The 27,343-nt window shown below is 60.4% G+C and overlaps 1 protein-coding gene across 6 annotated transcripts in view; it reads right to left on the minus strand.

Moving 5' to 3' along the window:
* SLC9A3 (solute carrier family 9 member A3) overlaps positions 1–25,416 on the minus strand; it is a 41,984-nt gene extending 16,568 nt beyond the window's left edge. For 2 of the 6 annotated variants that reach the window (XM_053906831.1, XM_053906832.1), the window contains exons 1-3: positions 25,042–25,151; positions 7,582–8,255; positions 1,039–1,341 (exon numbers count right to left, since the gene is read on the minus strand). In XM_053906831.1, coding sequence (XP_053762806.1) covers positions 1,039–1,341; positions 7,582–7,933 — 655 coding nt within the window. In that variant the 5' untranslated portion in view covers positions 7,934–8,255; positions 25,042–25,151. Of the gene's footprint in view, positions 1–1,038; positions 1,342–7,581; positions 8,256–25,041 lie in introns of all 6 variants that reach the window. The other 4 variants (XM_053906834.1, XM_053906835.1, XM_053906833.1 and 1 more) reach the window with 3 other exon arrangements.
* Positions 25,417–27,343: the final 1,927 nt, after the last annotated feature.

Genomic DNA, 27,343 nt, shown 5'->3' on the forward strand with positions numbered 1-27,343 from the left:
CCATGGGGTGAGGACAAAGTCCCAAGGTGACAAATGGGACAGGTGAGGTGACTATTCCCGTCAGGGGACCTTTGGCCTCTCTTTCTCAATGCATGTCCTTTGTCATCAAGGTTTTGAGGCCTTGATCCACACAAAGAATGCTGTGCAAGGCTGTTCCTTCAGCCGGACGGAAACCACCGGTCCGGGCCCGTCCCTGGGAGTCTGGTTCGGCAGGTGGTGGTGTTTGGGGCCTGTGGTGCCAGCACCCACTTCTCATCGGTCGCCCCCAGTGCCGGAAGCTAACCCCGTAGACCCACGATGCAAGCGGCCAGCCACGGCAGCCCCGGAACGGGCAGCGTCGAGGGCTGCGTGCACATCTGCACAAGGCCTCAGCTGAGCCCCTGGCCTCACCTGTTCCAGTTTCCCAGGTAGATAATGGCCAGCTCCCAGGTGGGTGGGGCGCACCTCGGCCGTACGCCAGGGCTGAATTAAGTAACCCAAACTGCAGGAGACACTGGCAGGAGCAGGAGGGGCACCGGTGACTGTGCAGAAGCTGGCGCGGCTTTTCTTGCAGGTTGGGTGGGGGCGCCCGGGCCGCCGCTGCTCAGGTGGGTGTCTACCAGGCTCCACAACTGGCCTCTGCCCAAGGGGCCTTCTCCTCCCTCTCCCTGGAGGCTTGCTGGCAGGGGAGTGAGGCCCACCCCCCACCTTCTTGCTGAGGGGGAGGGACAGCAGCTTGGCCGACTCACCCACCCCACCCACCCGCCAGCCTGGTTGGACAGGACGTCATTCCCGGGCAGGACGCGAACCTCAGCCTGGGGTTGCCTGGACAGGCTCTTGTTCATTCATCAAACCTTACTGTAAACATGCCAAGCGGGTTAAGTGGACCCACCGGTGACATCTGTCACCCCAACCACTCGTCCCCTTTTTGCGTCTGTGTTCTGTACCGAGCGTTGTTAAGGGGAGTGCCCAGAGCCTGCTCCCGCAGAGCCCAGCCCAAGGACCCCGCACCGGGGACCCCACCCCAAGGACCCCCCTGCAGACGGCACGCCCACTCACCCATCAGGCCGCTGAGGAAGACGCCGTAGAGGGACAGCCCGGTGGTGGCCGCATTCCACACGGTGCCCACGACGGCGTACAGGAGGATGGTGCCCAGGTTGCCAAAGAAGAGCCGGTTGGGCATGAAGTAGCCGGCGTCCAGCACGATGGGGGGCAGCAGGTAGAAGAAGAAGACAGTGGGGGTGAGTGTGAAGGAGGCGATGTGGTCGGCCGCCCAGACGATGCCGCCCAGCACCAGGCCCAGCACGATGAGCAGTGCACTCTCGGGGACGACGCTGGTGACCTTGTGTGACAGGTGGAAGCCTGCGGGGGAGGGGGCCGTCAGGGGCGCCGGGACCCCTCCGAGCGAAGCCTCTGGTCCAGGGCCACCGCGGGCCCCTCCCACACGGGCAGATTTCATTCTGGAAACGCAGCAGGCTCTGGGGCTGACGGAGACCGGAAGCAGCTCTCCCTGTTCACGCCTGGGAGGGGGGGCTGCCTGGTGGCTCTGTGGACAGGCCGGCCTCCTAGGAGGGGCTGTCCCAGCCCACAGGACAGACACGGGCCTGGGAAGTGAGGCTCCACGTCTGCGTCTGTGGACGCTTCCCTCCGGCCCCACTCATGTGGCCAGGAGGCCCTGCCAGTCCACTGTCGACTGCTGTCCCCTCGGGACCTGGCCCCTGGGACACCCTCCTCAGGGTCTCTTTGCCTTTGAGGGGTGGGTCTGGGGCAGACAGAGACTCCCATGATAGTCGGGCTGCAGGGGGCAGCTCCTGAGCCCAGGGCACCCTCATCCCAGGCCCCGCGTGGCCGGTCCCCTCATCCTTCCATGCTGCGTCTTGCCCACCCTCACCCAGCTTGTCTCAAGGTGCTGGAGCCTGAAGTGCGGCTGCCTTTTAACCTGCCCTGGTGGGACTCGGGGGCCCCGGAGGTCCCCCTGCTGACAGCCGGCTGCCTGGGCCCCGTGGCCCATCACCCTTGCGAAGACCTTAGGGTGCAGAGGCCTGTACTCTGAGTGAGGCAGGCTCACAGACCTCCCAGGGCCCTTTTCTCCTTCTGCTGTGTTTGTTCTATTTTAAGACTCAGAGAAAAGGTTAGAAGAATTCCTAGGATGTGTTCCAGGTGGCAGCAGCTGCCCGGCCAGTGAAGCCCCCCATCCGGGCTTCCGCCGCCCCTGGACCGTGCCACTCTGTCCACCCCAGGCACCACCTCCCTGCTGTCCGTGTCCCCTCCCCTCTCCCCCCGAGTCTGTGGAAACCTCTCAGACCTTCTGGTTCCACCAGCCTCTCGCTCTAAGGTCTCCTACCCTTGGTCAATGATCTCTCAGGTCTAACAATGGGTGTTGACCCATGAAAATCCTCTTTACGATTTCCCCGTTTTGCCGTCCTCGCTGGAGTGCCCGTCTTACTGAGATTGTGTTGGCCCTTTTCTGGGAGGTTGAGCTCTGTGGGGACTTCCCTTCCATTTCTTGGGTCACATTTTACCCCAGGTGTCCTCCCCCTTCTCTTTCCTACAACATCGTATGGCCGCCAGCTGCTTCTTCGCCCTAGTCGTGCCTGACCTCGCTTTATACGCACTCACGGCGCAGGGCAACTTTCTGATTCCGGCTTCTGCCTCATATGGGCTCACGTGAGCTAGAGTTTGGGGCGGGATGTTGCTGTCCTTGTCCTGTGGTCTGGGCGCCCTCCTGGGACCCTCGTTCCGTGCTCTCAGCTGGCATCCTGTTGGCAGCCGGGGCCGGGCCTTCTGGGCTTCTGCACTTCCGGCCACCCAGCCCAGGCACGAGGGAGGGTGACAGTTTCAACCAGCAGAGGCCTCTGGTTGATGGGAATTCTTGGTGAGAGAGGCCAGCCCTGCAGGCGGGCTCTCCCCAGGCCTGTGACCCCTTCCAGAAGGCAGCTGCACTGTAATGAGCTAATTAAACGGAAGACTTGATTGACTCTTAAGTGGCAATTTGCTGGTGGTTCAGCTATTAAGCATATAATGGGCATTTTAGGAGCCAGTAAGCTGAGTTCCTGTGGGGGAAATGCCCTGTGGTCACTGGCCCGAACTGCAGGGACGCAGTCAGGGATGTGGCTCCCAGTCAGGCTGAGTCACCGCAGGCAGACCCCTCCTTCCCGCACCAGGTCCCTGTGAAAAATCCCTGACTCTAGGGTGGACGCTCAAGGCACAGCCATGGCCTCTGCTGCAACCCCACAGGGGGAGGGGGGGCTGGGCCTCTGGGAAGTGGGGAGGGAGAGAGGGAGGGGGAGCAGGAACTGAGAGGCACATGCCTCACCACGGCCACCAGAAAACCCAGCACCCGGCGTGCCCAAGTGGGCTTGGCCACCGAGACTCCACTGGCAGGTGGAAAGACCCGATTCCCTCTCAACCCTTGTTTGCTACACCTCGTTAGAGAAGGATCCAGCAAAGGCAAATCTGAGCAGTGACCCGACGACCTCCTCAGGACCCACAGCTCGGGGCCTCCACATCTGGCCTGGCCCAGAGCCTGAGCCATGACCATGGAGAAAGGCCCTGCGTCCTAAGGCCATGTGCCCACAGGGTGGCTGTGACCTTGGGAAACGATTAGGTGGTGCAAACTTCCGCCTCAGAATCCCACGGCATTTTCTGGGGAAAAGCCAAACCTCATAGGCTGGACAGGCAGGGAACGTCTGAGCCTTTGAGGAGCCCACAGAGCTGGCTTTCCCATGTGCCCTGCCGAGGGAGAGGGCAGACAGCGATTCAGTATGTGCACCAGCCATGCTGTGCTGACCCCGGGCCCGGCCACGGGCAGAAAAGCTTTGCGGAAAGACAGCGGCTCCCCACATGCCTCGAACACTGGAGAAGCAGCAGCTTAGCGGCGTAAACCCCAGCTCGGCAAATATTTGAGCTGCTGATGCAGGCAGGGCACGTGGTGCGTACTCCTAGGACTGACAAGACAGAGTGACAAGGACAGTAGAGGACAAAATCAAAGTGCACCAAGATGCACAGACTACGGGGAGCTGAGTGAGGCCGGGTCCGGAGCTCCCCTGCCGGGGCCGGTCCCTTCCGACAAGGGAACGTTAATGAAGCGACTCCCAAACCCACAGGTAACTGATTGCCGAGGCCGGGAGAGTTACAGCTAATTAAGCACGAACGGCCTGGCTGCAGGGTGGTAACCACAGGGGACACACACTTTTCATTCTAATTACAAACCCTCTGACTGATGTTAAAGGTCAGGAGGCGCCCGCCTGCCAGCCAGCCATTTCTGGAGCAGGCCCTGGACAGAGTGGGTGCCGAGGCCCCCGGGAAGGTCATCGCTGACGTGCGTCACGCCCCCTCGGGATGCAGCTGGGTACCCAGGACCTGGGGTCAGGCCCTATGTGGCCACAGCCTCCAAGGATCTCTCAGCAAGATTCAGCTGAGTCCACGCAAATGCAACAGCACAGTAAATCCTTTGGTTTTACTTTAACGCGCACGAGCCTTGGTCAATGAAACGCTGCCTGACAAAATAACCAGACCAAGCAGTGGAAACATTCCCAGAGAGAATGAGAAGCACTGGGAGTACACAGGGGACCCACTTCACCTGGGGGGCAGGCGTGTAGGGGGCGGGCCTGAAATATCACACACTCGGGTCCACACACAGGTGCTCAGAGACACAGGTGGGCACACACAGACACACACACACACACACACACACACCCGCACGTGACTTCCCCAGCACGGACTCCACAGACGAGCGTGAGGTTCCTCCCGCGCTTTCCTAGGACGGGACTGGCTCTGAGCCCCTCCCCGCCACCCACGGGGAGAGGAACAGACCCCCTCTCTCTGACCTCCATGCTACCTCAAGAGGCACCAAGGTATGAGTTAGTTACAGCAAATGTGTCAGCTGCCAAGCCCAGGGCAGGAGCTGAAGATATTTATAGTGTCCTCAAATATTACCTAGCTGACCCCACGGCTCCTGCCTGCAAGGATGTTCCAGATGAGTGCTCAGAGTTGTTGTCAGACAGGCCTGGCCTCTCCCCAGGGAGGGTCTGTTTCCGGGACCCTGAGTAGAGCTTCAAGAGCAAAGGAGGCCTTTCAGGATTGGCCCTTCTGCTCACAAGCCATGAGACACTTTAGACATTGCGTGCCTACAAAACCCAAGCAACCTTTGTCAATTTTTAAATTAAAAAACGAAAATTGTTAATAGCTTCCTAGGAAAGCATCAGATTCTTTCATTTGGAGCCATCGTGAACAGAAGTGAGGACAGAAGGAAGGCTGAGCCCCAGCCGGCTTCAAGCACTGAGCCCAAGCGTGCATGTCCGAGCTGAAGGCGTGCGGGGACAGGAGCTGGAGCTGGAGCCCAGCGAGCACCAGGACGACGTTCACAGCAGCGTCCTTCTCCCCGAGCAACTCCCTCCTTCTCAGCCCTCCTGGGCCAGGCCGCTCCTGTGGTAGTCCACATTAAAGGATGCCATGCTTAAGCTTTGCTTTCTTATGGTTTCATGACTGGCTCTAAACTAAATAAAAGTTTGGGAGCAGGATCTGTGACAATTATACCTTCGGGGCCGGGCACTGGTGGGGTAGCACCATTGTACCCACTGTCCCTAGGGAACAACCATGAACTCTGGAAGAAACGTGTCAAATGGCAACTTAGGCACTGAGGAGAGACGGAGAGAAGGCAGACGCTGGCGGGCTCCAAACCTTGAGGGAAAGGGCGGCAATGGGCGAGTTCCCTGTTTTCTTTTTTGTTTTCGTTTTCCTGACTTCCCTGTTTTTTATGGCTTTTTCCAGAGAGCAGATCCCAGCTGGGGTTGTCCAGAGCAGTTAAAACTGTAGCCTTACTGGGCTGAGAAAGCGGAGGGCAGAGATGACGGTGACCACGGCAGCTGGGCAGCGAGAGGCCAACATTCTATGTGTGAACTCTTCCCAAATTCCTGGCTGATCCTTGAATTACACACGAGAGAGGCAGGTACCAACTTCCTGTCACCACAGGGAGACCTCTTTGGAGTCTCAGTCCATTCCTGGTCAAATGACAGCACAGCACCAACCACCACCACAGAAATCAAGGCTCTCCAGAGGAGCACAGCGGAATACAGAGTCTCTACAACGTATGAGCTATAGTCCTGGAAACAATCCCAAATTACCAGACACATGAAGACACAGGAGAATGGGACCCAGACATCACCGGGGATCTCAAAGTGATCCAGGCATTGGAATTAGCAGACAAGGGTTTAAAAAAAACTACTGTAACTATGCTTAAGGGTGTAAAGGAAGATATACTCGTAATGAATAAAAAACTAGTAAATCTCAGTAGAGAAAAGGAGTTGGCGATTTGTTTTCAATAAGAGCCAGATAGCAAATTGCTTAGGCGTGTAGGTTCTATGGTCTGTTCGGCAGTTAGTCAGCTTGGCCGCTGCATCACAAAAACAGCCATACACCCACGAACAGCTGTGCTCCAAGAAAACTTGATTTACAAAAACAGGTGGCCAGCCCACGGGACATAGTCTGCTGACCCCTGACATAAAAGAAACCTAAAAGAACCAAATGGAAGTTCCAGAATCGAAGAATTCAATATCTGAAATAAGAGATTCAATAGACAGACCTGACAGCAGACAGAGAGAGGAGAGACAGTGAACTCGAAGTTAGATGAGTGGACATTGTCCAGCATAAAGAACAAAGATGAGAAAGATAAAAACGTGAACAGAGCATCAGCCACCAGTGGGACAGTGTCGGAAGGTCCAATACATGTGTAAATGGAGGCCTGGAAGGCCAGGAGACAGAGGAGGGGGTGGGGAAAATCTGAAAAGAGAATGGCCCCAAATGTCGCCCATCTGGCAAAAGACATAGATTTGCAGATCTGAGAAGTCCCTCAGATTGGATTTCTATCTGATTTCTATTTCTATCGATCGGTCTTCAGGTGAAGTCGGAATAAGTGTGAGAAAGGCTGAGGGTCCAGGGAGAAGCAGTGGGGGCGGTGGGGCGCCTGGACGACATGAGATGGGCACCTGGGGTTTGGGGAGGGCTGGGGACGGGGCTGGGGCCAGGAGAGGACCTCAGGAGAGGAAGGGCGGGGGGCCGCCCAGCCTGGGCTGCGTAGAGCCCCACGGATCCAGCTGGTGGTACCGATCCGATGGCACACAGGGCGTGATTGCTGCAGGAAGCTGGTGGCCCGGTCACGGAGACCCCGTTGAGCAAAATGGCTCGCGGAACCGCAGCTGCAACAGCAGGAGGAAGAAAGGGTCCACATCAGAGCCACACAGATCCCCGCGCCGGCACCACGGACGGACCCCCGGCTCCGCTCAGGGTGTGACGGGCCACCGGGCCCCGTGTACCTGGTGCCTCCGCTTCCACAGGACCTGTGGCCCCGGAGGCTTCACAGACCAGAAAGGCGTTGTTCCTCAGAGCTTTCCGCTTCAAGGACGTGGAAAGTTAGTCTTGACCTGGTGGTTGCCTGGAGGCTCGGAGATTGACCAGGGTGGTCACACTCGTTGTAAAATCCACCAAAGATACAAAGATGCTTCACTCTGGGGTGGGGCTGGGGGGCCGCGAGGGGCCCTCGAAAGGCTCCAAGGATTTTACGAACGGGTTCTCTGTGGGGGAGCAGGTGTAGGTCTCGTTGACCTTTTACCCCTTCGTGTGAAAATTCCAGCGAGGCTATTTTCTCTGAGGACATCTTTGGTGCAGATAATGTGTGGGCAGCGTCCCAAGGTGTCGTAAACCAAGCCTGTGCCCACTCACGTGGCTGCTGTGTCGCCACGGTCACCACTATCAGGGCGTTCCTAGCACCGTCCCCTGAGGCTGGGACTTTGTCATGGGCCGCTGCCCGGACACAGAGCAGCAGGAAATGGTGGGGACTATTGACTCTTGATATGGACGTGGTGCTGCAGGAGGGTGAAGGGCTCCCCAAGGTGGGAAGGCCACGGGGCAGCTGACGGCCAGGAGGGCCCCGCTGAGGACAGCAGCACTGACACATGCCAGCTGTTCCCGGAGGCACATGGAGCCGCGGGGACAGCCTTCAAGAGGACAGGCACAGCCTGCTGAGTGGCCTGGCCAGGTGCTGCCCCTGCGGACCCCTCGTGCCCGGTTCCCCACGGAGCAGCGCCTCCACGGTTTCTGCATGTGTGAGGGCTTTTTGTTCCGAGGGACCTGTCCTGCCACTTCTCGAGCTACTATTATCTTATCCCTCCAGACTCGATTTCCTCAAGGTCAGATGACAGTCTAGACCTTTCTGGGAAGTTGGACGATGAAAATCAGATTCTCACAAGGAGGGTGGACTGAGTGCGTCTTCCCCAAGCCTGATGAAAACAAAGGGGAAAAGGGGGGAGGGTGGGTGTCACTCATTGTCTTTATTTTTCATTTTTTGGCCAAAAGGAAGGAGAGATGCGAAGACACCGGCACCCTGGTGTCTCATCCACCGCAGCCCACGCTCCCACATACATAGGCCTGGCCCAGGTCGGCTACTGGGGGTGTCTTGGGCACAAAGCCCACAGCTGAATCACAGGAAGCACAGTCAAGCGAGCGAGGGAAAGTTCGAATATCACCATCGCTATCCACACCGATGAAAGGAGTGTCGCACCCTTGATAAGAAAGTACATCCAGAGATTTCAAACCTCTTTTCAAATATGAGAGCAGAAGTACTTGACAGAAGAGTTGAGGGGACAGAGATAGAGGGAAAAGACAAGGACACAAAACACAGGAGAGGAAACCTAAAAGGGAAGAACAAGGGACGATCGGGAGACGAGAGCAGAGGAGACGGGCACTGACCCGACAGCCACAAACACCCCGGGTGCACAGGGCTCCAGGGACTCTGTCTCCAGGGACTCAGCATGATGGCCAGTTGGATCCCACCCCCAAAGAGGGGAGGAGTGGGAGGAGACCCCACACGAGGGAGGAGGCTGGGTGGGGGGGAAGAGGGAGGAGACCCCACACGAGGGAGGAGGTTGGGGGGGAGAGGGAGGAGACCCCACATGAGGGAAGAGGTTGGGGGGGAGAGGGAGGAGGCTGGGGGGGGGAGAGGGAGGAGACCCCACATGAGGGAGGAGGCTGGAGGGGGAGAGGCAGGAGACCCCACATGAGGGAAGAGGTTGGGGGGGAGAGGGAGGAGGCTGGGGGGGGAGAGGGAGGAGACCCCACATGAGGGAGGAGGCTGGAGGGGGAGAGGCAGGAGACCCCACATGAGGGAGGAGGCTGGGGGGGGAGAGGGAGGAGACCCCACACGAGGGAGGAGGCTGGGGGGGAGAGGGAGGAGACCCCACACGAAGGAGGAGGCTGGGGGAGGAGAAGGAGGAGACCCCACACGAGGGAGGAGGCTGGGGGGGGAGAGGGAGGAGACCCCACACGAGAGAGGAGGCTGGGGGGGGGGGAGAGGGAGGAGACCCCACACGAGGCACTGGGCCAGGGGCAGGACACCAACTTTGGAGGGGCCTGGAGTGATGCCTCCTTCCTGGGCAGGGAGTTGATTTCCAGGCTTCACCCAGAGGGGTCAGCCTGCTCCTGATGCTTGCTTGTCAAGGCTCAGCTTGCTGCACAGCCAGTCCCCAGAAGTAACAGACGGAGAAACCACATTTGGTGGAGAATGAACCCACCAAACGGGGGTTCTCCCCAAGACAAGAAGGCACGAGATTCAGGAGATGGGGTGCCCAGTGTGGGGGAGCTGGTGTTGTGCCCGGAGAGGGGAGGGGCCCGGAGCACATTGCCACATGCAGCAGCCTTCTGGGAGTTTGGGGCCGAACCACTTAAATCCATAGAAAACTGTGCCAACAACAGATTAGTCAATGACTTCGGGTAAAACAAAAGGATGTACTGGGAATGGAAAAACGGTCCCATGCTATCTCACGGCTGTGAAGACAGTTTGTGTAGTCACAACGTTCAGCACCGAAATTTTGGTGGAAAACACCAGAACTTAGAGAGCAAGCATGTGGGGGTGGGGCAGGCTTTCTGTGCTAACTCCCCTGGCCAGAGACCCACAGCTGCTGAGTCATATCACAACCCCTTCCCGCCTTGTGCACCCACATGAATGGTCCTGGCCAAGATAGCCTAACATGCCCAACGTGTGCTAGCAAAGCCAGGCACACAAGACAAGGCGGCTGGCCCCCTGGGCAGGGAGGGGTAGGGGCAGGGGCAGAACGAGTCCTAGATGATGTCTGTGCAGAAAATCCCAGAAAGTGATAGAAGACTTCAGGGTATACAAAGTCCATTACTTTCCCATAAACCAGCAATAAAGGTATGGAATTCGAAATGTAAACCATAACACCATTTACATCAACACCAAAAAAAGAAAAATAAACAAAAACCAAAAAAAATCTTAGGTAGAAATCTAACAAAATGTGTACAGAACCTACATGAAAACTTGCAAACTTGGACGAAGAAATCAAAGAAAACCCATATAAATGGAGAGATGGTCCACGTGCACGAATGGCAAGACTCAGCACGGTCACGCGGCGAGTTCTTCCTGGCACGATCCACGGACACGATGCAATCCCAATAAAAAATTCCAACCTGTTACTTTATCATACGGAGGCAAAAAACCCAGAGCAGCCAGCACGACCTTGAAGAACATTTGAAGACTGACACTTCCCGACTTCAAGACTCAGGTGAGACCACGGTGATCGCTGAAAGGACGGACGAGCGGATCAGTGCAATGGAACAGAGGGCCCAGAAACAGACGCACGTGATCACAGTCACCGGTCTTTGACGAAGGGGCACGGGTAACACGGTCGAACAAAAGTGGTCCCGTCGGCGACTGCTGGGACGGCGGGACGTCCCCGTGAAGAAAAATGAGTCCGGACACAGACCTCACAGCCTTCACAACAATGAACTCTCAACGGATAGAGACCTACAAGTAAAATGCAGAACTATACGTCTCCTGGAAGATCGTGGGACAGAAAACCTAGCTGCGTTTGGTGATGACTTCTTAGATCCAGCACGATCCCTGAAAGAGGGAAGCCCGACCTCACTGAAACGAATGAACTGCCTGAGAAAGACCACGTGAAGAGAGCAAGAAAACAAGCCACAGCGGGGAGAAATTATTTGCAAAACATGTATCTGATAAAGGATTTGTGTCCCACACACACGAAGAACTCAAATCTCAGTAAGAAAACAAACAATCCAATTTAAAAATGGGCCAAAAACCTAAAGAGACACCTCACCAAAGAAGATATGCACGTGGAAACGTAGCTCAATATCATACGTCATTAGGGGATCGCAGATTAAAACAACAAGGTACCACTAGACATCTATTAGAATTATTAAAATCCACAACACAGACGACTGGAGATTCTCGCTGGTGGGAATGCAAAACGGTGCAGCCACTTTGGAAGACAGTTTGGCGGTTTCTTGCAAAACCAAACATACCTTCACCATACGACCCAACAATCATCTCCTTGGTGTTTACACAGAGGAGTTGAAGCCTTATGTCCATACAAGAGCCTGAAAATGGATGTTTACAGCAGCTTTACTCGTGCTTGCCAGATTGTTCTTCAGTAGCTGGATGGATAAAAAGCCGTGCTACATACACAGTGGAGTATCATTCGGCGCTAAAATAAACGAGCCGTCGAGATAGGAAAATCCGTGGCTGAATCTTCGATGCACGTTACTAAGGGGAAGAAATCCATCTGAAAAGGCTACCTCCTGGAGTCCTCACACAGCAGCATTCCAACTCTACGACATTCTGGAAAAGGCAGAGACTACGGAGGCAGTAAAAAGATCAGTGGTGTCCAGGTGATGGGGAAAGGGAGGGATAGGTGGAGCACAGAGGATTTTTAGGGCACCGAAAATACTCCGTACGATCCTATAATGATAGATACACGTCATGACACATTTGTTCAAACCTGTAAGATACATAACACAAGAGCAAACCGCGATGTAAACCATGGGCTTCAGTTAATAAGGACACATCAATATTGGCTCATTAACTGCAACAAATACATCACAGCAATGAAAGATGTCAACAATGGGGACACTGGGGGGGTGGGAGAGGGGGGAGGGGGAGCCGGTGGGTATGGGGAACTCTCTGTGCCACCTGTTCAATTATTGCATACATTTTCACCTTCACTAAAAAATTGGGTCTATTAATTTTTGAAAATCAGCATTGCTGAGGTGTGGGGGATGCCTTTGCGCTGTGAGGTAGGCTTGGGAGGCCAGGCCCGGGACGGAGGTGACGTGACGGTGTTTTAGGGATGAGGGAGGGAGGTGGGCAGGCCAGGAAACACCCTTGCTCCTCGCCCTGAGGGACGACCGGGGGTGAGCGGCCTGCGGTTTTGTGCCGGCCGGGGAGCGGTCTGTCGTGACGCTACTGCGCTCGCGTGCTGCCGGGTTTCGTCGGAACAAAACCAAGTTTGTTCAGGTTCACCGAAAAGGGTTTATTGCCACCCACGGGGAAGGGGCAGCTCCAGACTGGGGTGGTGCGGTGTGGGGTTCTGGCTGCCAGGGTGGCACAGGGTGGAGGGCGCCACGGTGCCCGGAGCTTTCCTAGTGTGTGAGGCAGGAGCAGCGGGGAGGCCAGGTGCCAGGAGAGGGCACGAGTGGGTGTGCAGGGTGCAGGTGTGAGCACACGTGGCTGTGAGCTGTGTGAGCAAGTGCGGGCAGGCGGGCGGGAGAAGCACCCCCCACCCCAGGAACCACGTGACGTGGCAAAGCTTGTGGCAGAGCCAGGCCCATGTGGCGCCCGTGCGGTGTGGCGCGGCTGGGGCTTCAGGTCTACCCTGAAGCTGGCCTCAGCGGACAGCTGCACGCTCCTCGTGACGGGTCAGGCGAGAGCCTCTCTGAGGGGAAGGTTTGCCTGGGGCCACACGGCCACGCAGCCACAGGGCCCGCCTGGGCGCACGCTGCAGGCCCCTGCACGCCCCGCCCCTGTCCCCTCCCAGCTGGGACAGAGGCTCCCCGGAAACAGCCTGACGTGTGGCCCTCCCAGGACAGGAGCTCCACGGGAGGGGACGGTTCCAAGGTTTCTGAGGGTGCTGTGGCCCGCGTGTCCTCACCAGGGCACGCTCACATCTCCATCACGGCACCCACAAACACCCTCCGTGGGCCCCGTGTGGCCTCCCCTTGCAGCCCTGGTGGGCAGGACAGTCAGCTCCTGCCAGGCTGCCTGAGGACCACAGACCCTCCCCTGCTCCCCTTGATGAAGGCACAGGACGCCAGGGAGGAAGACCTTGTCAACGGGAAAGCAGAGAACTCACCCCTGCTTCCCACAGATAGGCGCTGGGGCCCGGCACGTGGATTTAGGCCGAACACAGCACAGCGTGGCCCTGTGGGCTGGTGCAGGAGGCCGGGGCGGAGTGTGCTGGCCCCGCTCAGCTCACAGGCTGCCTGCCCTCAGCCACCCCAGGACAGAACCTCCTTCCTGTCCCTCTCCTGGGAGCAGACACCACCACGCTGTGTCCAGTCTACTTCCGAGATTCCGCTGGGCTCCGTGCTGGCTCCCGGCCATGGTCTGAGGAGTGGCCCCCCAGCCCCTGGCTTGGGAAGGCACCATTGTTCTTCGGGGACAGATAACGCTTCCCCAGCTTCACGCGGCTCAGCTCGTGACACTCGAACTAATCTTCAGGCCACAAGAAAACCAGGATTCTACACTGAAAGCCAGCTGCAGGGGCCTCAGGGCCCGGTGCCCTGAGGGCAAGATGGGGTCCTGGGGAGGGGGAGGTGCAGAGGCAAATCCCGGTAGTCTCCACCCGCTGTGCCACTGGAGGACTCTGTGGTGGGGTGGGGGGTGGGAAGAGGGTCCCGGAGCGCTAGGCGAGGGGGTCAGCTTTCCCGGCCCTGGACACCATGGTCAGGGGGCGGGGGGTGGGAAGGGCCCATCCTTGTCCCCGGGCGGCCAGCCACACGCGCCCATCCCACATCTGCCAATGCCTCTCGTGGGGCACCTCACGTGAGCCGGAGTGGGTGTTGGGCAAAGACATGCTCCTCCAGGCTTTGGGGCCCCAAAATGCAGGGCACAGGCCAAGGCTCACGTCGGCCCGGGGCTGAAGGCACCCCAGCCGTCGGAATGTTCTCGGCGTTTTTGAGTTAATGAGTAAAGGATTTTGACAACAGAGGCTGTACCCTCGACACTGGGGGCCTTCTCAGAAACTTCCAACCGCCTTCCTTCACCGGTTCACCCCCAGAAACGCAAGCTCTGGGGGGGGAAGGTGCACAGGAAGGGCTGTGCTGAGACCTGCCCACACCTGGACCCCCGGCCCCTGCTCTGGTCACTAACTGTATTTTGTAAATGGCGGTCAGGTGACCCCCACCCCAATCCTAGCCACACTGCACTGGGGGAGGGGAAAAGGAGGAGGAAGAAAAGGCACACTGGTGGCCGCGGTTTGAGGCACACGGGTGAGGGGCCGACACAGGGTTCCTTCGCAGGCCTGGCCGAATCCACAGAACACCCTCTCCAGCTACACTTGGTGGGTACAAGCCAGCACCCACCAGGATGAAGCCACAAAATCATTCCCACTCCAGGGACAGGGCGGCACCAGGAGCCTGCAGGCAGCGGGCGTGTGGGGGCAGGACTGCCGAGTCCCATTCTTGCCGCTTGTGGGAGGACACGGGCCCCCAGAGCTGGGTCCTGGCTCTCACTTGCCGTCTTGGACACAGGCGTCTGTAGCTGCCGTGTGGCTGTCTTTGCATTTTCGCTTTCAGGCAGCTGGTGTCAGTGGGCCTGTTATTATGGCCGGGCCCCCTGCTGGGACCGCCCAGGCCACAGAACGTCCCCCAGGCACCTTTGCAGGACCCTCCATGCATCTGCGCGCCGCACCTGCTAACCTCCGCTCTCCAGCCGCATCTGAGGGAAATGTGGTCAGCCACGTCCCTGCTGAGGAGGCCAGGTTGCTGGAGAGGAGGGCAGCTAGCCCACTGCAAGGCCGCAGGCATTCCCCAGATGCAGCAACCGACCAGGCAGGGGTCGGGAGGCCCGGGAGGGCCCTGGAGTCCCGTGGGGTTGCCCACGGATGTGTGACGTGGCCAGCCGCCAGGAGCCTGGCTGGGCAGCGGCTGTGCGGGAATGGTGACCGTCGCCTCCCCCCTGCTTCCCACCCTGGACACCCTTGAGCTTGGATCCCGGCCGCAGCCCAGCCCCCGGAGGCCCTGGTTCGAGCTGTTTGGAGCCAGCCCTGGAGGACCGAGCTGGACCGAGCTCACTGATCCCTCCGGGCTCCTCAGCCGCCTGTGAGAGACCGAGGCCTGAGGCTGGCCCAGCCTGGGTCACACAGGCAGCTGGTCCCCTTCCCGATCCTCCGCTAAAGGACCAGAATGAAGGCTGTGCCGCCACAGGACGCGGGAAGGACGGCAGCACCCCACGCGGAGGCACGGCCCGCTTCACCACTGCACCCTGCCCGCTTATGCAGTTTCTGCTGTCACTGAGCACACAGGGCGACACTAGCTGACTTCTGGGGAGTCTGGCCTCTGAACTGGCCTTTGTGAAGTATGGGAGGGGGGCTGCGGCTGCCCTAGCCCTGGTGTTGACCACACCTGTTCCCAGGCCTGCTCCAGGGGCCTGCTGCAAAGGCCTCTGTGGCCCCAAGACACAGCTCTTGGGGGGCCGCTTCCGCTGGGGTGGCCAAGGGGCGGCTTCGGCCCCCTCCTCTACCCCAGGGTCTTTCCCAGCCCACCCCCTGGAAGCCCAGCTGCTTCTGTTGGGTTTGGGCAAGGAGCCTCCCTTGGGACTCTGTCCAGCGTTTGACAGTCCATATGGGGACACTCCCTCGGACGTGGGGGGGTGGCGACAATAACTTGATCATTCACCAAATACCCCCTGAGCACCTGCCATGTCTGCCCACTCCTCCCTGAGCCCCCACAGGGAGTGTGGATGCTACAGAGGTGTACGTGGTACCACAGGACCCCAGGAGCAAGCAGCCTCGAGCCCACCGCCTCGTGGGGAACACGATCGTCAGCCACAGGCTGCCGCCCTCCACCTTGTACGAGCCAGCACACAGGAGCAGCGCACACACGCATATGGACACCAAGTGAGTGCACACGTGTGGTCCTCCTGTGGGGCTGCCCTGTTCGGTCCACGTCTAGCTGGCGGGACAAAGGTGAGCTGCACCGAGCACCCAGCGTGTGAGGGCTGTGTTCTAAGGCAAAGTAGGTGGCAGGGTGGGAGGCCCACGTCCACTGTACCCCAAGCTCCGGGGCTTGTTGAACCCAAGAAGAAACGGAACCCCCAGGAGCTGGTGGTTTTCCACCCTTTATGTTGTCCTACAAGCTGCCAGAAACAGGCATTTGCGACTTCCTATTTTGCCTTTGCAAGAAACCCTTCCCCGGCTGAGAGCGCCCCACGGTTGGACTTTAGCATGAGAGCTCTGCGGGTGGTGAATCCACTGAGGCTTCCTGATTTACCCAGGAAAGGAAGAAACAGAACTCGGCCCTTCCCCCCACAGTCCTGCACCCTTCCTCCTGAGCACAGGGCTGACCCTGCCCCCAGAGGCTGGAAGTCCCAGCGAGGGGCTCCCAGGATGCCTCCCAGAGCCGATCTGCTTGCCAAGGCCACATCTGTCCACAGACCCCCAGACTCCATCGTTAGCCCAGTGGCCTCGACCCCCACCTGGGCCCCCTGGGCTGCTGCCTTCACCTGGCCCACTTGCTCCCAACCCCGCTCACTCCAGCTGGCCCCCTCCCTTCCTGCGTAGCTCATCCCCACTGCCCCTCAGATGGGAAGTCCATAGCCTGGACTCTGACCCTATGTTTCCAGCGAAGCACGGGGCTCTCACTTCTTTCCAGAGCGGATGGATGAAAGCTTGGCTTGTAGATGTGGACTTGAGACACAGTGAGCTCCGAGGGAAGGCCCGTGTGAGGCTAAGCCCCAGGTCCCTGGCCCAGCTGGGGCACCTCGCATGACCTGGAGGGTGGCCAGCATGGCCCTCGCCTGTGCAGACACCACCCGTCATTGCCATAAGGACACAGGGCCCTGGCGGGCAATGGGCGGCGGGGGTCAGGTGGGGCAGCATCGCGCACCCTCGGCCTCCTTGCACCTGACCCGCCCGCCAGTCCTGTGCCCTCTGGGACGCCGGAGGCACTGGGGCCAAAGCAGAACGGCCTGGCCAGGGCCCTTCAGTGCCCAAGACATCACGGACCCTCACAGGTGCAGGCTGTGACCTTAACCTCTGATCAGACCCGAGCACATATGGATGGTTTCTGACTCGTTTATTCTGCACATGTTTATGGGAAGAGCCTTATAAAATGAGAGGGGTTGTGCCAGCGTTACAAATGCCCCAGGGAAGGCCCAGCTCATGAGGTGACGGTTCTGAGCTGCTGCCACCCCTCCCTCCCTGCAGCCTTGTCGCTCTCGGTGGAGCCAAGCACAACTCTGCTCAGAAGCCTCGGCGGCCCCTCTTCCCTGTGACGCTTGTGACTGGCTGCCTTGCCGGCCCCTCTGAGCTCACCGTCCACACCCCACTGGCTGGCTTCCCCCCGCCCGCCCCCTGCTGCGCTTCAGACACACCTACACATGCCCACCTCAGGGCCTTCGCACTGGTTGATCCACTCCTGAAAATGCTTTCGTTACAGGGCTGGTTCTCCTCTGCCTGCACTGTCCGCCTCTCCTCATTCGTTTTTCACTATAGCACATGACGCCATTTATCCTGTGCCATGATGTCATCCGTCTGTCCCCCACAGGAACCTGCACTTGTTGGGGGGTCTGGGGCTGCTCTGTTGGTACCACATCCTGACGTTTGTCAAGTGAGCACTAAACTGAGGGGGCCTCGTCCGGCAGCCAGGGCTGCAGCTGCTAAAAATCAAGGATTTCAAGATTGCATCAATAAAGGAAATCAGACCAGTTATGCCCCCCAAAAGTTGTTGCTGTGCTGATGGGATTGACCCGCCCGGGACCCAAGTCCCAGGCTCAGCGCAGGAGCGTGAGCGCGCTGGCACCCACGCAGACGCCTGTGTCCCTGGAGCCCGCGCGTCCTGACCCAGTGGGTTTGCTCTGTCCTGTTCCGGAAGGCGTGACTGGGGGTGAACTGGCAGCAGCGGTCAGCCGGTGGGGGAGCGTGCGTTAGTGCAGGCGGGGTGCGACCTCCTCCGGGGACCCGGCCTGCCCAGCTGAGCACCGTGTGGGCCGAGAAGCTCCCCACCCTGAGCCCCGACGCGCCCTCCGTGCCCTGAGCAGACGCTGGCGGTGCTTGTCCACGGGCTGCCCGCCTCCACGGGCGTGGTGTTCTCAGAAGGCTGTGTGGCAACTCGGGGGAGGAATTCGGGTAAGGAGCCTCTTCCCAGGCCCAGAGCCTGGATGGTCTGGACAAAACTTACAAACGGGAAGCCGGCCTTCAGGGCTGCGTTCCTTCTCTCAGCCATGCAGATGGGCAGGCGGGGTGCCGGGCACTGAGAACGCAGCACGAGCCGGACGCAGTGCCTGCCTTCACAGCGCTGACCTGGCTGAACCAAAGAACTGGGTGGGGGCTTCAGGCGCGGGGGTGAGCTGGAAGGCGGGACAGGTGCCAGGTAGCTTGCGTGACCAGGTGGAGTCTGGGTTTTCACTGGAATCTAGGGGAGCCACACGTGCCAGGGCCACAGCCAGGATGGAAGCCACCACACACCCATCGGGCCATCCCGCTCCTGTCCCAACCGCTCTTGGGGCCTCTGTGGCCCCACCAGCCCCTCCGCCTTCACTAGTGGGATACCTGCCCCCTGGCCCAGGGGCCCCTGAGCTTGTCATCCTCCAGTCCCACAGGCTCTGCAGGCAGGGCCGGGGTGGGGAGGGGCCCCCGCAGCACCTGGGTTCACTCAGCACCCCTTCTCCCCTGGCCTGAGCAGAGAGAGAAGACAGATGGGAAAGGAGAGGCAGGGAAGGTCAGGAGGGAGGGCTGGGAGGCAGGATAGGAGGGAAGGCACGGGCACAGGGTGGGAGCAGAGACCCGCCCAGGGAAGGTGCCGGGGACAGGGACCCCAACCGTGCTGCCCACGGCCCAGGCAGGAAACCACCCGGTCTGGGCTCCAGGGCGGAGAGGCTGGTTGAGCAGGCTCTGTTCAAACCTAGCCAAGCACCCAAGACCTGGAGACTCGGACCCGATGCCTGACAGTGGCCAGAGCCGTGGGCCCTGTGCTCCTGGGAACAGGCCTGTCCCAGGACCCAGCCAGGAGAAGTCAAAGGGGCCTTCTCTGAAGGGAGCCATGAGCAGGTGCCAAGGCAGGGCAGGTGGCAGAGAGCAGAGCCCGTCCCTCGTCTGCCCCCTGGCCACCCCTCCAGGTAAAACTCGGTATCAGCAGGGCTTCGGACACTGGGGGACGGTGCGTGGGCATGGGTGGGAACGCAAGCTTCAGCCCCCGGCTCGGGGGCCTGGCCTGTGTGACAGGAAAACTCTCCTCCAACCCATGTGGACATAGAGGAACCTGCAGCCCCGTCCTCGAGGGGCAAGAACTGGGGAGGGGGGTGTCCTGACACACCTGCGGAGAAACCAAGTGCAAGGCTGAGTGAGGGACAGGTCAGGAGGGCACAGAGACAGGTCTGCGACTGGATCACAGAGCACCGTGCACTCCCCTGACCACGGTCCAGACCCCCGCAAAGGGGCTTGGTGCCTTGGGAATAAGGCCAAGAACCTCTCTGCTTACAGGAAGTTGGCCCAGGCAGAGCCTTTCTGGGGAGTCCCTTCCATGAGCAAGCAGGACTGGATGCTATCAGCACTTCCCAACCTTTGCCCCTCTTTCCTTGGAATATTTCAGTGTTATACCTTAGCTCCAAATGCCCATGGATTGCTTTACAGCCTGGGGCTAATTCCCCCATGAGCAGTTCCTGAAAAGTGAGACTCTACACCTCCATCTGGTAGAGGCTCTTGGGAGGGCCCTTGGTTCCAGGCTTTGGATGATGGGTCTCGACTCCAGGCCCACTTACTGGGTCCTGCCAGGACTGGGGTCCACTAGGGCCCACTGGCTCATCCACCCCTGGGAGGATGGCACCTGCCCTGCCCTTCCTCCTTTTCCAGATCCCCTCATGCATTCCTCCGAGAGGAGCAAGGCAAATTCAGTGGAGGCAGGCAGGAGAGCATGATGGACAGCGCCCAGGAACCCACAGGAGAGAGTAGGACAAGGGTGAGGCTCAGCCCCAGGGGCTCCTGGTCCTGGACCAGAGCACATGAAGTAAAACCCATAAGCTTCTGGTTTTAACCCCAGGAGATAAATACCACCCCCTGGCTTCCCCCACAGCCTGGGCATGTGCCTGGGGCAGAGGCCCAGCCCCTGCGGCTGTACCTCAGAGAAACAGTGGATTAGGCGGGGTGTCTGGGCCAGTGGCCCCGGCTCCCCAGGTGCCTGGGCAAGACAACGGAGTATGTGGGTGGATACCCAGGGACGTCCCAGGCCTGCGGCGTAAGTGCCCCCGCTCAAGGGTGAAATCATAACGGTAGGAAAAGCACTTTGGAAGCAACGAGAACTGGGGCCAGGAACACGGGGCCCTGAGGCCCAAGAAACTGGCTAGATAGGCCAGCAGCTAGCGTGTCGGAAGGCATGATCCCAGGGCTGCGCTCCAGCTGGAGCGTAACTGGGAAGAAGAACTTCCTGTGGAGGCTCAACATGGGTCAGAGGCTCTGGACGCTGTACAGCAGGCCCCGGTCTTCCCACCGAAAGACCCCCCCGGGGCCTCTTCCCCCAAGACCAGGAGTGAAGAGGGAGGCATCACATCGAGGGGAGGGCTTGCAAAGCCTCAAGGGTGCTGGAGGTACAGGGACCAGGAGCGATGACTTGCCACTACCCCTGAGCCTCCAGCCCTCGAAGCCAGATGGTCCCATCGGCCACTGGGGTCCTCCTGGGGGTGTTTCTGCCAGGTTTGGGTGGGTGGGATGTGAGCCCAGGCCGCCCCCTTTCCCAAGAGAGGCCATGGTGTAGACAGCACAGACTCTCAGGCTCAGAGGGTGAGGCCACCACTTCCCAGCCAGCCAGAGTCAGGAGCCCCTGGCCTCCGGCCCCTGCACACCGCGAGCTGCACTTTCAGGGGGCCTCAAACTGGGTTTCTCACTGGCCCACCCACACCAACACTGCCCCTCACCTCGGCCGCTACAAGTGTAGCCCGTCCTGTCCAGGGGTCTCATGGCTCAGGCCTGCCTCCTCACTGGCAGGGTCCCGACCCCCTCAGGAGGCTCCTCCCTGACCTGACTCACTGCCCACCTTTTGCCCTGGACCCACCCGGATGTCGGCTGGATACCTGAGCCACATCTGTCCACTGAAATATCCCCTACCTAATGCTTGGGAATACATGGACCCAGTCAACCTACAACTGCCCCTTCCCCAGAATCTCCTCTGGTGCCCCCCGCCCCCACCTCGCCAATGTCCATTCTCTGACCTACAACCAAGGCAATAATCTGAGAGCCCAGGTCTGTTCAATTCCCTCCTCTTTGTGCCACCCGGGTAGAGATCAAAGTTCTCCAGGGTCTGGTTGTGCTGGTCTGGCCTCCTCCAGCCTCCCCTCTGCCTCCCTCTGGTCTCCCTTCTGGCCTCCAACATTCTAACCTGCCTCTTCCTCCAGAAGGCACCTTTCCTGGTGGCAACTCCAGAGCTCTGTCTCCCGAAGCCACCTGGATCCCCACCACCCAAGCGGGCCCTCTACCCCACGCTCTGCTGCCTCACGACCTATGCATGGCCAATGTGGGCCTCGTGCTGGCCCAGCCTTTGGCCTCCAAGGAAGGTCTGAGGAGAGAGAATGCAATTAAGGGGAAAAGGCCCAGCTCGGTCCAAGGCCCAAGACCCTGGGCCTTTGCAGGCTCAGCACCCCCCCCCCCCACCAGGGGTCCAGAGGAGGGAATCACCCCCCACCCAGGGGCAGACACTGGACCGCTGCAGTGGGTCCCTCAACCTCTCTGGCCCTGCAGGCCTCACCCGTGCGTGGGCTCCCTGGCCTCAGTGGCACCCTACTCCCCTTCTGAATTTCCTAAAGATGCAGCTATGGGCAGGGGGCCCCTGGAGGTCCAGATGCAAACAGTAAGTCCTTTGCTGAGCTCCAGACATGGGGTCTTAGGGGTTGTGGGTCCGTGACCTCAGCAGCCACAGGGTTGACCCCAGACTCCTGGGCCAGCTTGCTGGTGGCCATGACCCTGCCCTCTGGCCAAAGCTGCTTGAGGGGAGCAGCTGCCTCAAAACATTGGCATGAATTATTGCTTTGTCCCTCGTCCCCGCACCTAATTGTCCTGTCTGTCCCAGGTCCCCGCACCTAGTTGCCCTGTCTGTTCCAGGCCCCCTCACCCTGTTGCCCTGACCACCCGTGGCTGGAAGAAATCTGACCGAAACTAAAATAAACACCTGGAACCATTGGTAAGACATTTGGCAAATGCTTGGAAATCAGTAGAAACCCCTCTCTTCTCCTGCTCCTGCACCTTGAGATCGAAATAGCCTGACCGTTTCCAATGACCAAAGGAGCCTGAGAGTCTCATGAACATGAGCCCTGGACTGCGGAGTCAAGAAGGGAGGACGCTGGGACCCAAAGCTTGCCCTCATCTTGCACACGCTGGACACACCGCCACACGGCCTCGGCCTCGGGTCCCAACCTGGATGCATACGAAGGCGTGGCTAGGAGCGCTCTGTGGGGCCTGTGCGCAGGTGCTGGCTGCACTGGGAGGGGCCTGGGCGATGTCCTGATCTGGGGCCAGGTATGTGGGTCGGGAAGTGGGGGATGCCACAGGGCAGGGAGGTGGGCCAGTCGTTGGGGAACCCCTGGGGTATACCGTGGGTCAGGTTAGGTCTCTGTTTCTCTCTGCAGAGAACGATGGATGATGGGGGTGGGGTGGGTGGGGGTCCCGACCAGGGAGGAGGTGGAGCTGGAACTCAGTGGATCTGGTCAAGAGTGAGTGCAGGCCACTGAGGTGAGGTGACCGCTTTCTTTGATGTAGATCTTGCTTTGTAGGGCCGGCTTGTTTGCTAAGATTTGGTTTGGATGTTGAGCCCTGGAAGGCCAGAGGCAGCAGGGGGTGGGGTCCCAAGGTGGATGGAGAAACGATGTCTGAGGGACTATGGGCAAAGGGACAGAGTGGAGGGGCTTGGGGGACTGCAAAGGAAAGGGCCGAGGTGGGGGTCACCCGAGGACCATACTGAGCCACCAGGAGGACCCTGGGGACCTGGGCAGGGTCAGTGCAGCAGATTCCAGGGTACAGGACTAAGGGGTTGAGCCCAAGGGACGGATGGTGTGGGCAGGGCCGGGGCATGGCTTGGCCCAGAGCAGGACGGCCCTGAAGGGGGGAGGCTGGGTCAGCCCCACAGGCCTTCCCTTGGGGTCCTTTCCATGTTGTCCTTAGAACCCCTGGTCTCCAGGCTTGACTGTTCCCCCTTCGAGGGGGGTCAGCAATCCCAGACAACAATGGAATGAGCCTGTGGTGCTCGCACCACAAGCCCTTTTAAGTGAGTGTGGGCAGGAAGACGAACTCTGGGCTTTGCTCTGACTGTGAAACAGAACTGGCCGGAGCGGGTGGCCACCCTGCCCTGGAGAGGTCCCCCTCAGGACAAGTCTGGCCGCGCTGGAGACTCACAGGTCCGCAGCTCTTCCCAGGTGAGGGACAAACTCCTGGGGCCAATACTCTGGTCAGCGAGACCTTTCCCGGCAGCTTCCCCTCAGGGCCACTGGCAGCTTGGGCGGGCAGCTGTCACTGGAATGTCAGATGCCACGGCTGGACTCGGGGAAGCCCCAGCTTTGCAAAGAAAGCATTTGCTTCAGGAAACAGGGGTGTTCCATGTCCCTGTGTGGCTCCCCAGACTGTCACGGGTTCACCCTGCGCACATTGTCATCTTTATGGTGGTGGTTTCACAGAAGAGAAAAGGTGGCAGAGGACAAGAGCCCCCACTCAGCCCCAGAAACGGTCAGTTCCGGGGGTGGGGGGGTGGTGGTGGTGCAGGCAGTGTGAGTGTTAGTCAGGACAGGGCTCTCAGAGCCCCAGCCCGGGACTGGACCTGTCCAGTAGATGACCGGTAGAAAGCGGCCAGCGTCCTTTGCCCCCAGCAGGGGTGTCCGGAGGAGACACACGGATGAGACCTTGGTGCTCAGGTTTACTCCGGTGTCCCAGAAAGCCCAGTGTGGGACAGAGTGAGCACCAGACCAGGCAGCCAGGGCCAGGGAAGAGATGCCTGAGAAAACGGGAGGAGGCAGAGGGATGGACAGTGCCCTCAAGAAGCAGAAAGCAGACGGGGAAGCGCAGGGAGGGTGGATGGGCACCCAGCTAACCCAGTGCTGCCCGCCCTCCAGGCATCCAAACCCCAGGTTCAAATTCTGTCGCAGGCTGTCCCCAGAGCCGACGACGCTCCAGCCGGCTGAAAAGGTCAGAGCCCAAGGCCCTGGAGAGCCCTCTCCCCTCTCCTGCCCCTCCCCACTCCCAAATCCCAGCCTCCCGCTGATCCCTGGGGCGGTGTCCTCTCCCCTGACTCCGCCCAGTCAGTTACCAGGCGCGTCCACCGCCTCCCCAGACCCTCCCTGCCCGGTGCCCAACGCGTTCAAACTTTGGTCCCCATGAGCTTTTAAGAAGCTGACCTTCCTGTCACCTTGGCCGGGAGCGACCAGCAGCCCCCCCTTTGCTGGCTCACTGAAGCGAGTTATGAGAAATCCCACAGACCAGGGGTTTGGGAGGAGAAGCACTGTCAACGGAAAAATCGCTCCTGCAAATAGGATTTTGCCGGGTTGAATCTCGAGCGGCCCCACTTTCCTTTGCCCTGGGAGCCGCCTATCACCCCAGGGCTCGATGGCAAGAGCTGGCGCTGCCTCCCCGCACGAAACAGCTGGACGAGCCCGACACACACAACCCCTGGCCGAGGGAGCTCGCGGATCCAGGCCGGCAAGGGAGCCCCGACCGCGAGACCCCAGGACCCCGGGCTGCGCGCGCCTGGCGGGGATCAGGTCGCTCTCGGCGACCGGCGTGGCCGCTGCGGGCCCGGCCAGGCTCGCGGTCCCCGCCTCGCCCCGCCTGACCCGCGGGCCTGCCTACGTGGGGCCGACGGGGCGCTCCCCAGGCCCGACCGCGGGGCGGCTGCCGCTGGGCCAGGCAGACTGCGGAGCCGGCGCAGGAGCGCGAACGCGGGAGCACAGCTCTGTACTCGCGGGCGGGGTCGCGCAGACAGCCCCCCGCCCCGCCCCACCCCGCGACCCGGCGGGGACAAGCGCGGGAGGAAGTCGCGGCGGGGCCGGGACCCCCGGCTTCTTACCGATCTTGGCCAGGCTGGCCACGAGGATCCACAGCGCGATGATGTACGGGTCCTTGACGTGGTGCCACTTGAAGCTGACCACCTGAAAGCCTTGGCTCGCGCCCCCAGACTGCTCCTCGACGCCCCGCACCCGCGGCAGCGCGCCCAGCGCCAGCAGCAGCGCCAGCAGCAGCCCGCACCTGGGGCCCGGAGCCCCGCGCCCCGACATCGCCGCCACCGTTCAGCGCCCGTTCCGGACGCGCATGTCGTGTGGGTCCTGCTGCTCCCGGGCGGGTGGACGTGCGGGGCGCGCCCCCCGCCCCCTCCAGGGACTCTCTCAGGGCGGCGCGGAGCCAAGCGCTCGCCGGGTGCGGGCTCCTGTCCCGGTCCCCGCCCGCCACGGTGGCCTTTAATCCAGCAGCCCCCTCCCGCCCCGGGGCGGGGCCTTCCCGCCCCCGCTGCGCGCACGCGAGCACGGACACCGTCGCACGCTCCTGGCACGCCAGCCCAGCCTGCACACGCCCACCCGGGGCCGACCGGTCTCCCTGACCTCCTCTCCGAACTCCCGCGCGCGGGGCCCCTCTATTTCCCTCCTCTATGGCCCGCGCGCCTCCCCGTCCCACCCTGTCCCTGTCCAGGGGCTGGAGGGCGCGGGCCGGGAGGTCCAGGCGCGCGACTCTGAGCAGCCGCCTCCCCGGAGCGGGGTGAGGTGGGGATCGCGGCAGCGACCGGTCCCTGCGGGCTTGGCTGGGGGCTTGGTGGGCTCCAGGTGTCTCGGGCGCCCCTCAGTGGCGTTAGCTCCGCTCCCGAGTTGCCTGGGGCAGCTGCGGGGGCACATTGGCCCCAAGCTTATCCAGAGATGCAGGGCCTGGGGCTTGTGGACCCCACTGGAAGCCCCAGGGTCCAGAAGGGGGCCAGGGGCAAGCCTTGAGCTATGTCTTCAATGTGCACCTGCATTTCCTAACAGTTGGAACAAGTCGTCCGAAACCAGGTCCTCTCCCACCGAACCTGGGGTGGTGCCCGATCCAAGTGGTTCTGCCCTGCCCCCTGCACGGTGGCCCTGTTTCTTCCCTGAGGGACCCTCCACCCCGGCCCTCAGAGCCCAGCTGGGAGGCTCAGACCCAATGCCCTTTCTACCTGAGGGCTTGGCCTCCAGCGGCAACTAGCCACAGCCCCCCCTGCCTGAGCAGTAATCCGTGATAGCTTATATGGGCACCTCAGACTTGACCAGGCGAATGCCCGCCTTCTTCCCTTCCCCAGCCCACCCTGCGGCGTCAGCGCTGGGTGGCCCCTTCTTCCTGCTGTCCTGCCCCAGACCCAGGACGCAGGCCTGACTCCTTCAGTCTCTCAGTACACCTGTGGGCCCTGCCTTCAAAATACAAAGGAAGCCCAGCCACTGCTCACCAAGCAGGTCCAGCCGCCACCGGGCTGCTGCAAAGGCCTCTTGCCTGCGCCCCCTCCTCTTGCCTGCACCCCCTCCTCTTGCCTGCACCCCCCCACCTGCCTGCACCCCCCCCACCTGCCTGCACCCCCCCACCTGCCTGCACCCCCACTTGCCTTCACCCTGCCACTTGCCTGTGCCCCCCACTTGCCTTCACCCCGCCACTTGCCTGCGCCCCCCCCAATTGCCTGCACCCCCCCACACTTGCCTGTACCCCCCCCCCCCCCACTTGCTCTGTCCTGCTCTCCTGTTGGAGCCTGCAGTTCAGCGGGAAGGCCCAGTCCTCCCAGGACTCAGGCCTCTCTCTGACCTCCAAGCTGCCCTCTTGGGCACCTCCCCTGGCACACCCCCTCTGCTTCCCAACGTCTTTGCTCCAATGTCACCTTCTCCTTTTCCCATAGCTGATCTCTCAGCTCACGGTTGTGACATCCCAACTCCCCTCCCTCCAGGTCGTGTTCCTCTATGCCTTCCGACATCATCCACTCAGTCTGTTTGCTGACTGCCCATCCGTGGAGTGTCTGTTCCATGGGTGAGGGGCTCCACAAAGCCCACAAGGCTCATGGCTGCAACCCCCCTTCCTGAAATAGTACCTGTCATACAGGAGCACTCAGGAGAAGTCGGGTGGGTGGGTGGGCAGATGGGTGGGCTGATAGGCAGATGGACAGATGCGTCTTCTAATACCAGAATATATGTCCGGGTGCCCGGAGGCTTGGGCTGGACAGTGCTGAGCTGGGTGGCTTTATTCCTTGGGTCCTCTCCCCGGTTTCTGGCTGATGGGAGGTGGGCATCAGTAGTGTGGTAGAGAGAAAGTGCATTCCAATCATGCCCAACAGGGTGAGCCGGCTGGACTGCTGAGCACAGAATGGGTGGGGGACTATTTGG

The sequence above is a fragment of the Panthera pardus genome, unplaced genomic scaffold (assembly GCF_024362965.1).
Source record: "Panthera pardus isolate Hobbes unplaced genomic scaffold, ASM2436296v1 HiC_scaffold_2, whole genome shotgun sequence".
NCBI lineage: Eukaryota > Metazoa > Chordata > Mammalia > Carnivora > Felidae > Panthera > Panthera pardus.